Source organism: Odocoileus virginianus, chromosome 7, assembly GCF_023699985.2.
Source record: "Odocoileus virginianus isolate 20LAN1187 ecotype Illinois chromosome 7, Ovbor_1.2, whole genome shotgun sequence".
NCBI lineage: Eukaryota > Metazoa > Chordata > Mammalia > Artiodactyla > Cervidae > Odocoileus > Odocoileus virginianus.
In genome coordinates this window covers 22,803,729-22,818,626 of record NC_069680.1, presented here as the reverse complement: position 1 = coordinate 22,818,626, position 14,898 = coordinate 22,803,729, and the positions used below count along the sequence as shown (strand labels likewise).

At 37.8% G+C, this 14,898-nt stretch overlaps 1 protein-coding gene across 3 annotated transcripts in view; it reads right to left on the bottom strand.

Annotated features, from left to right (window-relative positions):
* WDR11 (WD repeat domain 11) overlaps positions 1-14,413 on the bottom strand; it is a 54,522-nt gene extending 40,109 nt beyond the window's left edge. For 2 of the 3 annotated variants that reach the window (XM_070470294.1, XM_070470295.1), the window contains exons 1-7: positions 14,246-14,413; positions 13,130-13,241; positions 7,163-7,316; positions 6,034-6,207; positions 3,734-3,920; positions 1,104-1,269; positions 579-693 (exon numbers count right to left, since the gene is read on the bottom strand). In XM_070470294.1, coding sequence (XP_070326395.1) covers positions 579-693; positions 1,104-1,269; positions 3,734-3,920; positions 6,034-6,207; positions 7,163-7,316; positions 13,130-13,241; positions 14,246-14,331 — 994 coding nt within the window. In that variant the 5' untranslated portion in view covers positions 14,332-14,413. The remainder of the gene's footprint in view (positions 1-578; positions 694-1,103; positions 1,270-3,733; positions 3,921-6,033; positions 6,208-7,162; positions 7,317-13,129; positions 13,242-14,245) is intronic. The other variant, XM_070470296.1, reaches the window with a different exon arrangement.
* Between the last annotated feature and the right edge of the window lie 485 nt (positions 14,414-14,898).

Sequence of the window (14,898 nt, the reverse complement as noted above, 5' to 3'; positions counted from 1 at the left end):
GGTTGCAAAGAGTCAGACATGACTGAGTGACAGAACTGAATAGTAAGCCTAAAAATAATTGTATTTTATGAAAGATGTGAAAGTCACTTTCACCTTTGCAGCACACATCATTCCATTAAAAACATCAGTTTTATTCTCCAGGATAAGATTGAAAAAGACAACTGAATGCCCTGAAGACAACCTATGCTACTTTACCATGGAAGTGACACAGGTTTAAGACATTCCTTCCTAAAGCAGAAGAAAAGTCAAAGGGGTGTAATAATAAAGGTATATACAAGGTTGGACTTGTGATAAAGAAATAGTCACAAAAGAGAAAATGCACTTGGCTCACGGATACAGTCAAGAAGGGATTACAAAATACTACTATTTTTGCTGCGTTACAGGAGGTGCGCTGTCGTAACACCCAGAGACTATCCGGGGTTTGTGCTTTCTCATGCCTCATACTATAACCATATTCTATTATCTTAAGGCAAGGATTATGATTACCTCCATGCTTTGGCTACTATTCGCCACATAAAGCATTATAAAATAATTCTAAAGAAAAATAAAGTGAACATTATCATGAGATATAAACTCACCTGGTTCCTCATTTGAAGTGGTGAAAATACTACTGTAAGATCTCCGAACACGTAAGGTTATACAACCATTTTCATGTAGGCAAAATAAACCATCACGTTGAAAGCAGGGAATTACCTTTAAATAGATGATGTATTTATTTTTTAAAACAACATATTTTAAAATTATATATACGGTGAGACTCATAAACTCATTATTTACAGAACACAGGCAAAAAGTAAAACAAAAACACAAAAGCACACATATAATCCCCTAATCCATCAATCCTAAAAAAATCTGTTTTTATTCATGTATCTTAAATAGTTCAGTATCTATCTCCAGATCTGCGAGAAGAATTTCTAAGGTTAAATCAAACCAATAAAAAATCCAGAAAAATAAGGAATGTAAAATAACATTGTCAATCTTTAAATAAATAGAAAAAAAGTGAAAACTAAGGACTTTTACAGGACTGTGCAAAAGTATAGATTATCTTTCTCTATATAATTCATAATCAACTTTTGGTGATGTAATTTGTAAGCTGTAGATACCTGCAGAAAAGGAACTCCTGTTCGCTCTATTGCAATCACACCCACTGTCTGGTTCACCTCAAGATCGAGGATTAAAATCTCACGAGGATAGAGCAGCAACATGTGATTCCTTTTGGAAGGCAGATATGCCAACTGAAGGCAATCATTGAGAGTGATGAATTCTGCACTGGAAAAAGTAAACATTTACTTCAGGCATCAAGAAATGAGTCAGACTCACACATGAACATATGTACGAAACAGATACAGACCCACAGACATGAAAACAAACTTACGGTTACCAAAGGTAGGGTGGCAGTGAGGGAGGGATAAATTAAGAGTTTGGGATGGGCAGATACAAACTACTCTATATAAACAAGGTCCTACTATATGGCACAAGGAACTAGATTCAATATCCTATAATAAACCACAATGGAAAAGAATATGAAAAAGAAGAGTAATATAATATGTATAACTGAATCACTTTGCTGTGTGTGTGTGTGTGCATGTGCATGTGCAGGCACTGCATCACTCAGTCATGTCCGACTCTTTGCAACCCCATGGACCACAGCCCGCCAGGCTCCTCTGTCCACGGGATTCCCAGGCAAGAATACTAGAGTGGGTTGCCATTCCCTTCTCAGGAGATCTTCCCAACCCAGGGATAGAACCCAGGTTTCTTGCATTGCAGGCAGATTCTTTACTGTCTGAGCCACCAGAGAGGCCCCATGTAATATAATACGTATAACTGAATCACTTTGCTGTATACCAGGAATTAACACAACACTGTAGATCAACTACACTTCAATTTTAAAAAATGAATCAGACTTTATTCATATCAGAAAAAGCTAAAAAAGGACTGAATTTTGTACTCTCCACATAATAACCATCAATGAGAATATACAACCGTCTCCTGAAATAACCAACATGAGCTAGCATCTAAAAATTAGATCTCTCCTTTGTGCCAAAATCCAAATTATGACAACAACATTGGATAGGCTAGAGAGACAAGTTTCCAAATCACTGAAAGTTTAAAGTAAACTAGTAAGTCTATGATATGAGATGGTAAGTGACAATACTACACAGCACTCATAAAACAGTACTGTCATTCTTATTTTGTAATCAGAACTACTAGATGGACTGCTGAAAAGAAGCCTTGGAATTAAAACAAAAGCATTTAGAGTAATTAGGGCTAGACAACTGGATCAGGAGTCAATGGAATAGCTGTTTGGCCTTGAGCAAGTCACTTCCTCTACTCTGCCTTCCTTCACTCTTCAACTGTCTTTTTATTTTTGGAACAAAGTTGGGTATTTTATTCACTTACCACAGAATTTTCTTCTGTGTAAATAAGAGAGATGAAACAACATTAGGACTGTAAAGATTGTTGAAGAGTCTCAAAAATCATTTCAGTAATTTGTGATTGTTGTATATACTTAATCACAACTTTGTATTTATAATAAATTTACATATTTATATTTATTTCAATAGGAATGGGCATATAATTATGTACCATCTTCTTTTTACATAATAATTTTATTAAGGTTTTGAAATTTAAAATAAAGTTAGATCAGAGGACCATGGAGAGGGATGTGGACTGCATTAAAATTCTGGCTCTGCACTTCACAGTTGGGCAAGCTCAAATAACAAATTTTAAAAATGTAAGACTCAATTTCCTCATACAGTTGAACATATGATTTACATGAGAGAAAATACATTATGTAGGTCATAACTTATAAAACTATGATACAGAATAACTGCAAAAGAAATGAGTTCTTAAGATACTTAAGGAGCAATCTTCAATCATTTCGGCATAGGGTGGGGGATAAATTAGGGATAAATTTAACCAGCCTATGGTTTACTATATAAAACTGATCTTTACACATCAGTTCAGAATTTGTAGAGCAATTTGTATTTTACCATATGTTTTTTAGGTAATTACCCACAAAGTTTAGATAGAATAATCTTAGCATATTAAAAATAAAAGCATTTTTAAAATTTCTGAAATAAACAAAAATAGCTAGCATTTACCAAAAGAATGCTTATTAAGTATCAGATATTATGACAAGGAGTTAAGTTTCTGTATCTATAAATCTTTACAATAGCCCTATGAAATCCTTTAAAACACTATGTTGGCTAATTGGAAAAGTGAAACCTGGGAAAGATTAAAGTATACTCCCAAGTCACAGAGCTATAGTTCCCCTAGAATCTTGGCCCTTAACCACTATGGGAAACACCTTTACATGCAGAAGAAAAACACCCATATTTTACTGGCTAATGACATTACACAGCATTTAAGTCAGGAAAATGTATTTAAAATTATAATCCACTTTTGCTCCCCAATTTTTAATGTGCTCAGTGGCCCCCATCTTAGAATCTTTCTCTCTCATTTTCAGAAGTCAAAGATGTTCTCTGTGAAAATTGGTGGGGGGCGTTTACTGCTTTACTGGAAACAAAGGAACCATGTTAAGTGCTAAATCTCTTCTTAGAGGAGGAAACAAAAAAATATTTTTCCTCTTATAAATTCAAAATTAGAAACAAGAAAGGGTAACATGAACAAGAAAATCAATCTTAATACATCTCCAAAAATGATATTTTCAATAAACAGATAAACACTGAATTACATGAATGTTACTGCTAGTTTTATACTTGCAACTTACCTAGGTTTCTCTTGAGTGATTAAGATTTTCACTTTATTAAGAGCCTTCTTGGCCCCTGTGGCTGCAGCCAGCTTGTTGTGAGCTGGGCTGGAGTGTGGACTGGATATGTAAACTTTTTTCCCAGGGCCTGAGGGAGGCTTGGATGGAGAGAAATCTGAGATGAATACAATGCCCTCGCTGGTGAGTACTGTACTGAGAGAAGTGAAACTCTGATTAAAGTTTAATCAAGTTTAGCACAGAGTTTTATTCCAATACACTTTTGAGAGCAAGGTAATGATAATTTTAATAATAAAGAACTGGCAGTATTATGCAGACATAACATAATGGGAATGTTCTCCAAGTTAAAGGGAAACAGGTGGTCCATTACAATTCATCAGAGGCCTCCAAGCTCAGTGCTCTAAATTAATGTTTTATATTAAAAAGATACCAGAAGGTTACTGGCAGAAAGAGCAAATGTTTGTTCTTCCAAATAAATTCAGTGGACAGACTTTCATTAGAAACCTTTCCTCATTATATCTCGTAACTTCAAAATCCAAAGACTTTCAGAATATAAAATTCACAGAAGAGGGGGAAAAAAAACCCATATATGAGGTTCTGCATACCACAGTTGGCAAGTTCAAATATTTAACTTGCTGATACTAATTTTTTATCATTACCATGAGTTGCTCTGTCTAAATTTACTTCCTTTTTCTTCTTGAGTGTCAAACTGAAGCTCAGGATATGCAAAGAGTGTTTTCACTTAATATCTAGAGTAAAAGTGCCAACAGTGGCTTACTAAGTGTACAGGAAACAGAAATATTTTATGCCTTTTTATGACTGAAAAAATAATCCCCCTCACAACTGGGGCCAACTAACACCTATCTGATCATAAAAATCTTATCTACCCTGGCTCCTGGCAATGAGTGAGGCTGCTTTAAACACAGGGAACAAAGCATTCAAGAATTATGACAAACCCAGCACATTCAGTGAGCAAATTAAAGACGTTAGGTCAACTGATGCTTTGAAATCTTGTGCTTTCATCAACTAAATTACAGAGATGCAGTAAATTAACCTGAAGCTTTGTCTCCATTTCAGATTACAGAAGGCATCCTTCAAGGGTAAAGTCTGTCCCCTCCTTCTGTGATGTCCTCACTCCCTGACTGTCAGCCAAGCCTTGTTCTCAGGGCTCCCACAGCATTGCCTTCCACAGCAACCCAATGAGTGCATACATATGTGCATGTATACACATTTACACACACAAAGCCTAAACACACCATATTGCAGTTATTTACACAGCTGTGTTTCTCATTTTAATTCCTACTTGTCTGACCTTCTGTCCCTCCATCAACTCGCGTACCCCTCAATAAATACTGGAGGATACAAGTTGGAATTTTGAGTCATTCAAATCCAGGGAAAACATTCTTTACCATAGTAGATTCCCTCATCTAAGTTGTTGATCAAATATCAAAATGAAACCTACCTTGACCACTTTATCTAATACAACAAGCCCACTCCCACTCCCTTTATCTTATTTTTTATACCACTCATAATATATTGCAGTGTACCAATTCATTAAGCCCATAGGTTACCACCTAATTCTTGCTCACTAGAATGCAAACTTTATGAAGGCAAGAATCCTTGTCTTGGTTCACTGATATATTCCAGACTCCCAGAACACTCCTGGCATATAGTAAATAAAAGCTCAAGAAATATTTGTTGGATAACTGAATAAAAAATATTTTCTAAATAATTCAGTCACAAAAATATCTGTCCACAATTTGATTTTTAGATCAGTGGCTCAGTAAAACATTAAAGTATACTGGCAAAAACAGTCTCTGCCAGAAAAAACTCCCTTGGGCTTAGTCTGTTCCTGACATGCATCTGTTTATGGCACTCAAAAGGCTTGGAACGAATTAGAACAATATTTTGAAAAAGAAGAAATGAATTTGGCCACAGACTAAATGAAACCCTTGACTCAGGTTCTTTTGATGTTCCTAGAAAAAAAATTTAATTAAGTCTGAATTAGAATAACACAGCAACTCTCTCGTTCTCTGACTAATCTAATTCTGATCACAAATTTCACACAGAGAAGGTCTAGCTTGCTGATTTAAATTTCTGAACACCAGAATACTTGCAAAAAATATGGGTTATGATTTAGTATCTGTACTAGGAGCTGAAAAGATTATGAACTAGATGTGCTTCTTATTTTAAGATGTATGATGTATGACTGGGTGTGTGTCAATGTGTATCTTATGTATATAGCATTAACCATATATATTACAAATACCTCAATTCATTTTCCACAAGAAACTAGTACTCACAAGTTAAATGTGAGGGATCAAAAGGATCAAAAGAAAAAGAAAGAATGTTATCTGCATAGCTCTTCTTCCAGAGTTTGGTGCCAGTATCTGCATTCCAGAGCACAATGTAATTTGGCGGATGGATAGCAAGCAATAAATCCCGGGAAGCATCTTGATTCCATAACCACTGAACATCTGCAAAGACCAGATAAATAAAGGCAAAATTCAGAAATTATCCACTTTAAAACACTTGGTTAATGTATCCTTTATATCTAGTTGTGTGTATGTGTTTTCATAATCCTTAAAATCTTAACTTTCCCCCTCCTCTTCAATGTTGCATCTAAGTGTATGTGTCAAGATTGACAGGGAAAACTAATTTTACATAAAAATAAGCTGCCTGAACATTAGAATCTAGAGGTTAGCATTTCCAAGTAATCTGAAATATTACTTCAAAGAAAATACAAGGCAATTTACACTATTCATTAGTTAAAACTTTATGTCAAAGACTTGTCCTAGCCATGATCAATGTCAGACTCTCCTAATGTTTTTGTGGAGTTACTTAATGGGACTTTACAGAATTGCACATTTTTTCATGATAATAAAGAAGTTAAAGATCTAGTTCAATAGGTACAGTAAGTACTCAATAAGTATTTTTTTAACAGTCATTTAAAAGATTTACCCAGTCAAGAGAGCCACTCAGTCAAAGCCAGGAATACTGTATTGATTAGGTCAGTAACATAAGCAAGCAAACAAATGATCTATTGATATATGAAAATGAGAACACTTTATCTCTATTAACAGAAAGTAAGCATTGAGGGCTAATTCAAAGGAGCAGTTCAGGGGAGTTTATTTATAGCTTAGATTTACAAGGCCATTTATAAGGAGCTTAATTTTTCTCTTCATGCTCAACTGAAGGCAAGGTTGAAATTAATGCATTTTACCAAAGCACAAATCAACTGAGATCTGAGGAAATAAGCCCAGAAGTGTATTGATAAGGAAAAGAAAGCTAGCTTCAGATCCACAGAACTGGCTATACACAATCAAGAGGTAACTTGAGAAGTGATGAAAGTAAATGAAAGGGACAAAAACCAACCGCTCTAACAGTAAGTGTATTAACACAGACGCTCGGCCGAGCGTGGACTTTCCTCACCCTGAATAGGCTTGGCATGCTCTTGGATCTCACACTGCGCTACTCCTGCTGCTACATCCCAAACGATGATCTTTCCATTGACATCAGCAGAAGCTAAGCGCAAGGAATATGGCGAGCCAATGTTATGATGATAATTTTCCCTGGCCCATTTAACCTAGTATCAAGAAGAAACCAAATCAAGTAAATACTTGCACTGGATGTAAACCATATATAATTTTCATAAAACACTGACCAGAACTCAAAGCTACATTCTACACTTATATTACAAAAATAGGAAATTAGCTTCCTCAAAAGTCAGACATTTTTATTATGATTTCTTAAAGTCGCAATTAAAATAGTTTTGAAAATATCACAACTTTATTGCCTTTAAAATATCAGAAATGAGACACAGCCTTAATAATCTGAAGAATTCAAGTAAAAATTCCAGAATACCATCTCTTAAAATGGTATGATCACTGGTATAACATCTAATCACAGTAAAGACCATAAAATCTAATTCTGACAAAACACGTAAAATTCTAAATTGTTAAGAAGAATCTTCTCTTGCATACTATTCTTCTAATAAAAAGGAAACTTGAAGCTACAAAAATCCTGCAAAAGGAAAACACAAAATCAAACAAAAAATCTGGGTATTCCTCTCATAAAATCGGAAAAAAATTGTTAACAGGTTTTTCTCTAAAAAATTTATGCATCATACTTTCTATAATAACATTAATAGTTTTTTAAATAAAAAATACAAGAATCCCAGCACAAATCAGGTTAATTCCTGAGCACTGAACACTGACAGAATCAGGAATAAAACAGAGTCCTGACTCTGAGCCAAGGTCTTCCCTGGCCGCAACCTCCCTTTTCTAGCTCAGCGTCCTACTTGCTCACTTTGGATCACTTCCCACATAATACTCTGTAATTATTTTATTTACTTTGTTTTGACCTATCACAGTCCCGCTCCATATGGCAGGATCATGGGGGCCTTGCTCACATTTCTATTCCCAGACCCTAACACAGTGCCTGCAGTTGACATTCAAGTATGTGTTTAGTAAACAAACTTAACACTACAGACTCTTCAAACATATACCTATATTTGAATATATAGGCATATACCTATGTACATACAAATGTATGTACACATAAAAGTAAACACACTCAGAGAAAATGCTAGGGTAGGGAAGCATGCTAATCAATTCCAATAGCATTCATGAAAAAGAGGGCAAAAAGTTTTTTGAACTTCAGAGTTAATGAGACACATCTTTTCCTCAGGCAATAGTTTTTTTAAAATTAAAATGTGTATCTGCACATATGCATGTATATATGTTTGAGTGGGTATGTATGTATATATTTACTTTATACATGTGTGAAGGTATGTATACTCTCCCTCCTTGTTATTTACAGAATCTGTATTTATGAATTTGCCTACTCGCTAAAACATATTTGTAATTCTATTTGTAAAATCAGTATTTGCAGCGCTTTTACAGTCATTAATGGACACACGCAGAGCGGTGAAAAATCTGAGCCACTCAACATACAAGAGCATCCCAGCTGCGGCTAAACAAGGTGCTCTTGTGTCAACTCTCATAATGTAAACACATATCTTTTCGGAGGCCTACTTATTCCTGTGTTTTTGCATTCCTGTGCTTCCAGTTGTGACTTCACTGTTTAAAATGGTCCCCCAGCACAGTGCTAAAGTGCTGTCTAGTGTCCTAAGCACAAAAAGCCGTGCCGTGCATTATAGAAAAAACACATGAAAATAAGCTTTGTCCAGGAATGAGTTATGGTGCTGTCAGCCATGTGTTCAATAACAATAAATCAACAGTATATAATAAATATCTTTTAACAGATACACATATAAAACAAGGTTATATATCAATCATTTGATGAAAATATTGCAACTAGAGGCTCACTAGGAACCAAATTGCATTATTTCCCCTAGGAGCAATCAGTGTTTCAGTATTTGCTAATTCGGAGAAGGCAATGGCACCCCACTCCAGTACTCTTGCCTGGAGAATCCCAGGGACAGAGGAGCCTGGTAGGCAGCAATCCATGGGGTCGCGACAAGTTGGATACGACTGAGCGACTTCACTTTTACTTTTCACTTTCATGCATTGGAGAAGAAAAAGGCAACCCACTCTAGTACTCCTGTCTGGAGAATCCCAGGGACAGAGGAGCCTGGTGGGCTGCTGTCTACGGGGTCGCACAGAGTCGGACACAACTGAAGTGACTTAGCAGCAGCAGCAGTATTTGCTAATTTAGTGTTTCCAATAACTTTACAGTAAAACTATCACAGATAAGAATTATTGTAGGGTGTGTGTATGTGTGTGTGTAGTACTTGAATTCCATCTCTGTATAAATTTTTTTTAAAATCAACTAAAAAAAAAAAGATCAACTAAACACATCATAATCAAACTGCTGAATATCAAGATAAGGAGATGAGGAAAGATACACTGCACACAGAGAAACAAAGACAAAAATTTCCCAACAAAAATTACTCTGAGAGATAATGGAGTGATCTTTAAAGCACTACAAGGAAAAAAAAAAGTACTGGTGAAACAATTTCTCAGACAAATAAAATCAGAAAGGATCAACTAATATCAGATACATGCCTCAAGGACTTGAAGGAAATTCTTTAGCCAAAAGGAATATGACACCAGACTGAAACACAGATCTATACTAAGAAATGAAAACTCCAGAAATGCGAAAAAGACAGAAATGGGGGGAGAGATAATATTTCTTCCCAAAAAACAAAAAAAGTAAAAAACAAAACCTATACCTAATATTAGACTTGACGGTGAAAGACTGAATGCTTTCTTCCTAGGCTCAGGATAAGACAAGGGCATTCTCCCTCAGTCCTAAGCACTGAAGTAGAGGTCCCAGTCAACACAACAGGACAAGGAAAAGAAAGAAAAGACACCAGATTACAAGTGAAAAATCCAAGCTGTCATTATCTGCAGAGACCATGATTGTCTATGGAAGAAAAACAAAACAATACCACTCAAATTACTAGCTCTAATGAGTTTAGCAAGATCATAGGATACATGTAGATATTAAAAAAAAAAAAATCCCCTGTATTTTTCCCTATTGCACATTACATACATAAATTAACTCAAAATGGATCTGAAACCTAAATATGAGCTAAACCAGTAATATCCTTAGACAAAAACAAAGGTATAAATCCTCTTAACACTGGGAAAAGCAATGGTTCTTGGATACAGCCAAAAAAGAAAAAAAAAAAAGATTTGTACCTACAACAAAATTTAAAACTTTTGTGCTTCAGAGGGCACTATCACAGAATGAGAGAAATATCTGCCAAGCATATATCCAATAAGGGACTTGTATCTAGAACCATGAAGAACTCTTACAACTCCAAAATCTTAAAAAATACAATTTTAAAATGGGCAAAGGAATAAATAGACATTTCTCAAAGAATATCTACAAATGACCAATAAGCACATGAAAAGATACTAAACGCTATTAGCCATTAAGGAAATGCAAACCAAAACCACAATGAGAACCACTTTGTACCCCCTAGGAGGGCTATAATCAAAGGAACAAGTAACAACAAATGTTGAGTTTGAGGAGAAATTCGAGCTCTGATACATTGCTATGGGCATGTACAATACTGAAGCCTCTCTGGGAAACAGTCTGGCAGTTCCTCAAAAAGTTAAATATAGAGTTACCATGTGAGTCAGCAATTCTACTTCGAGGCATATACCCAAGAGAAATGAAAACATAGGTTCACACAAATAAACTGTACACAAATGTTCATGGCAGCATTGTTCATAATACCTCAAAAGTGAGATATGCCAAATATCCATCAATAAATAAATGTTGTATCAGTGGAATATTATTCAGCAATAAAAAGGGACAGAGTACTGACACAAGCTTTATAACATGGATGAATCTTGAAAAACATCATGCTATGTGAAAGAAGCCAGGCTCACACTGTATCACCTCAGTTATTTCAAATGTCTAGAACAGACACATCTACAGAACAGAAAGCAGATTAGTGGTTGCTGAGGGATGAAGGGCGGAGAAGGCAATGGCAACCCACTCCAGTACTCTAGCCTGGAAAATCCCTTGGACAGAGGAGCCTGGTAGGCTGCAGTGCATGGGGTCGCACAAAGTCGGACATGACTGAAGCGACTTAGCAGCAGCAGCAGCAGCAGCAGGGATGAAGGGAAAGGGGATGGGTGGTAACTGCTAAGGTGTACAAGGTTTTGTTTGGGGGTTATGAAATTGATTGTGGTGATGGCTACACAACTCTGTGGATATGCTGAAAGCCATGGAACTGTATGCTTTAAATGGGTGAATTTTATGATATGAGTATCTCAATAAAACAGTTAACAACCAATAAAAGCTCCCAGATGTCTATCTCCAATAGTAATGTCTTTCCTAAAATTTCAGATCAGTATAATTCAACTGCCCCAGGTGTCTCAGACTTTGCACCTTAAACAATGACTTCACACACACTCACCTCATCAAAACAAAACTACCATTCAGTTACTCAAACAGAAACCTTGAGTCATTCTGATTCTCCCTTAAGATTGTTCATTATAAAGGCTATCAAGTTCACCTCTAAAGTGAAAGCTGCACAGTCATGTCTGACTCTCAGAACCCATGGACTGTTGCCTGCCAGGCTTCTCTGTCCATGGAATTCTCCAGGCCAGAATACTGGAGTGGGTAGCTGTTCCCTTCTCCAGGGGATCTTCCCAACCCAGGGATGAACCCAGATCTCCCACACTGCAGGTGGATTACCTTCTGAGCCACCCAGGAAGCCCAAGAATACTGAACTGGGTAGTCTATCCCTTCTCCAGTGGATCTTCTCAACCCAGTAATCAAACCCGGGTCTCCTGCACTGGAGTCATTCTGACTCTCCCTTAAGACTGTGTACCATAAATGCTATTAAATTCACCTCTTAGAGAGCTCCTAAATCTGACTCCTTTTTGTCTCCCTTTTATTTAGGCCCTAAGGATTTCCTGCCAAAATTACTACAACTCTCCTAAATGACCCCATTGCATTGTCCTGCCTTTTTCCAACAGATCCTCCACTACCACCAGAGTGAGTTTTTCTAAAATGCAAATATGATCAAATCAATCTCCTCCTTAAAAATCCCAAATCCATCATAATCTTACAAACCTTTCGGAGTAGGTGAATTTCTCAGGCTGCCTTCTTTTGTCACTCCTACTGATTACATGTGTATTCCATCTTTTAGCCATCTTTACACACACTGCTTCCTTTTGAATCTATCCTCCTTTATTCCTGCAGTGCACTTCCTAATTTTTCACTCAGCCAGATACTGTTTACCAGTTCCTAAAATGAAAAGAATTCTGAGCCCTCCTCTGATCCCTACAACCAAGTGGTCTGTAGCTTCTCTGTCTTCCTAGAGCACATAAAACAGGTCTCACTTACCACACTGTATTTGTTTTCTTTTCACCCTTCCTCACTAGAAAATGAATTGCTTGAGGGCTTTCATCGCTTAGCACATACTAGATGCTCAAAACTAATGACTGAAATGAGTGGTGCAGTACAGGACAAAATTAGTGTTTTCCACTAGCATTAAAATGACCTAAGAACTAGCATTTAATAGTTCATCCTGATGTGACATTAAGTGTATATATGGAAATACTGCATGCGCATGTGTGCTCAGTCTTGTCCAACTCTTTGTGACTCCATGGACTGTGGCGGGCCAGGCTCCGCTGTCCATGGGTTTCTTCAGGCAAGAATACTGGAGTGGGTTCCATTTCCTCTTCCAGAGGATCTTCCTGATCCAAGGATGGAACCTGAGACTCCGGCACTGGCAGATGGGTTCTTTATCACTGAGTCGCTTGGGAAACCCCATATTAGGCTACCCCAAATACAGTCACATGTAAAGCCTTCTCAACATTTCTACATATGACTTTAATGAGATTCCAGCAATATTTAAAACTTTAGAACAGACGATTTATGATAGGGTGGAAGTAGGATCTGACTTACCTTGACAACATCGGCTTTATGCTTTTCTAAAACTTGAAGCGTTTGAGCAGTATCGGAATCAATCACTACCACAAGTGAATGACATCCATAAGCAATTAAACCTTGCCAGCCCCTAACAAAAGGTGTGAACATTTAAGTGAAGAGCAAAGCAAAACAACTTCTCTCTTGCCAAGAGGCATCATAAACAACAGATAACTCTAACCAATAGGCACCACCATTAATAAAATTATTATGTAAGCCCAAAGGCTAGTACTTCACATTTTACCATTTAAATAGAAAAGGTCTAGCTCAGCTTAAAAAAAAAAAAAAAAAAAACTTGTTGAAATTCTTTTTTTTTTTCCGGATTAAAAAAAAAAAAAAAGTTTTGAGAGATATGCCTGTAAAGGCGTAAAGACATATAAAGCGACTCCAATCGTCTATTTGTCTCCTAGAGCTTATGCCTCGTCTTGGTCAACTTTGAATCCTGGGCATCCATAGAGTGCGTGGGACACACTCCACACTCTGGGATTAGCCCTGGTCCCTCCAACCAGATAAAAAGACGAACCCTGAACAGGAAGCTTCTGTACTCTTGCCAACCTTCCCAGGAGCCACAGCTACAAGCAGTCTGCTTTGTATTTTTCTGGTTATTAATTATCGGTGTCATTTTATAGTAAAAAGATAAAGGTGAAATGAAGAGTTGGCAAGAGCCCAGGGGCCTGGCACAGCGTCCAGCACACTGTTGAATGGATACAGGTTAAGAAACGGGGATGGGAGTAAAAGAAGACAGAATTGGGGAAGAACGGAACTGACATGGGGGCGAGAAGCCCGGAGACTTGGAGGAGAGGGTAAGAGTGGGGAACGGGGACGGCGAGGAAACTGAGAAGAAAGCGAAGAGAAACAAGAAATGGGAGAACGAGGGCAAATATATCCACCCAAGGCAAGTTCCCACACAGGGGTATTTACAGCTTTTATAGTAACAACAGAAAGCCAGCATTTAAAAATGAAAATCTCTATAAAGTGTGAAGGCAGCGTCCACTCGAGAACTAACTAAAGAGGGGGATGAAACCTCTTGTTCTTTCCCCTTCCCCTTACAGACTCCTGGCCGAGCCTGGCGGCCTCGGAGCCCGGTGCCCTCACCAGTCCACCGCCGCCTTGTTGTGGGCATTGAGGGCCCCGGTGAGGGTGCGCGCCGACACCTTAAAATTCACGGTGTAGGGCAACATCGCGACGGCTAAACTGGGCCCTCAGGGCTGCCGCGCAACCAGGAAGCCGGCGGCCACTGGGCTTCCGTTCCAAACAGAGTCCGGGTGGCTCCTTGGGCGCCGCAGTTTGGTTCCGCCAAATCCGGGATTCCGTTGCCTTCAGGTTCCGTCACTCCTGTGTTCCGCCTGCTTCAGGGTTCCGCCACCGTGAGGGTTCCTTAGCTCAGCATAGGATCTGGTGGTGCCTTGAAGGAAAAGGTGGTGGCTGGGGTTACATCTGTTTTCTTAAGACTGGGACTGCGTAAGCCTGTGTGCCCTGATGAAAATGTAAGCCTATGTGTCCTGATGAAAATTGTTAAAAGCAAGAGCTAAAAGTCCCAATTAGCCTTCTGCCTTCGATCAGTTAACTTAGGAAAACCACCAATGTCTAGTCAAAGCTATGGTTTTTCCAGTAGTCATGTATGGATGTGAGAGTTGGACTGTAAAGAAAGCTGAGCGCCGAACAATTGATGTTTTTGAACTGTGGTGTTGGAGAAGACTCTTGAGAGTCCCTTGGACTGCAAGCAGATCCAACCAGTCAATCCTAAA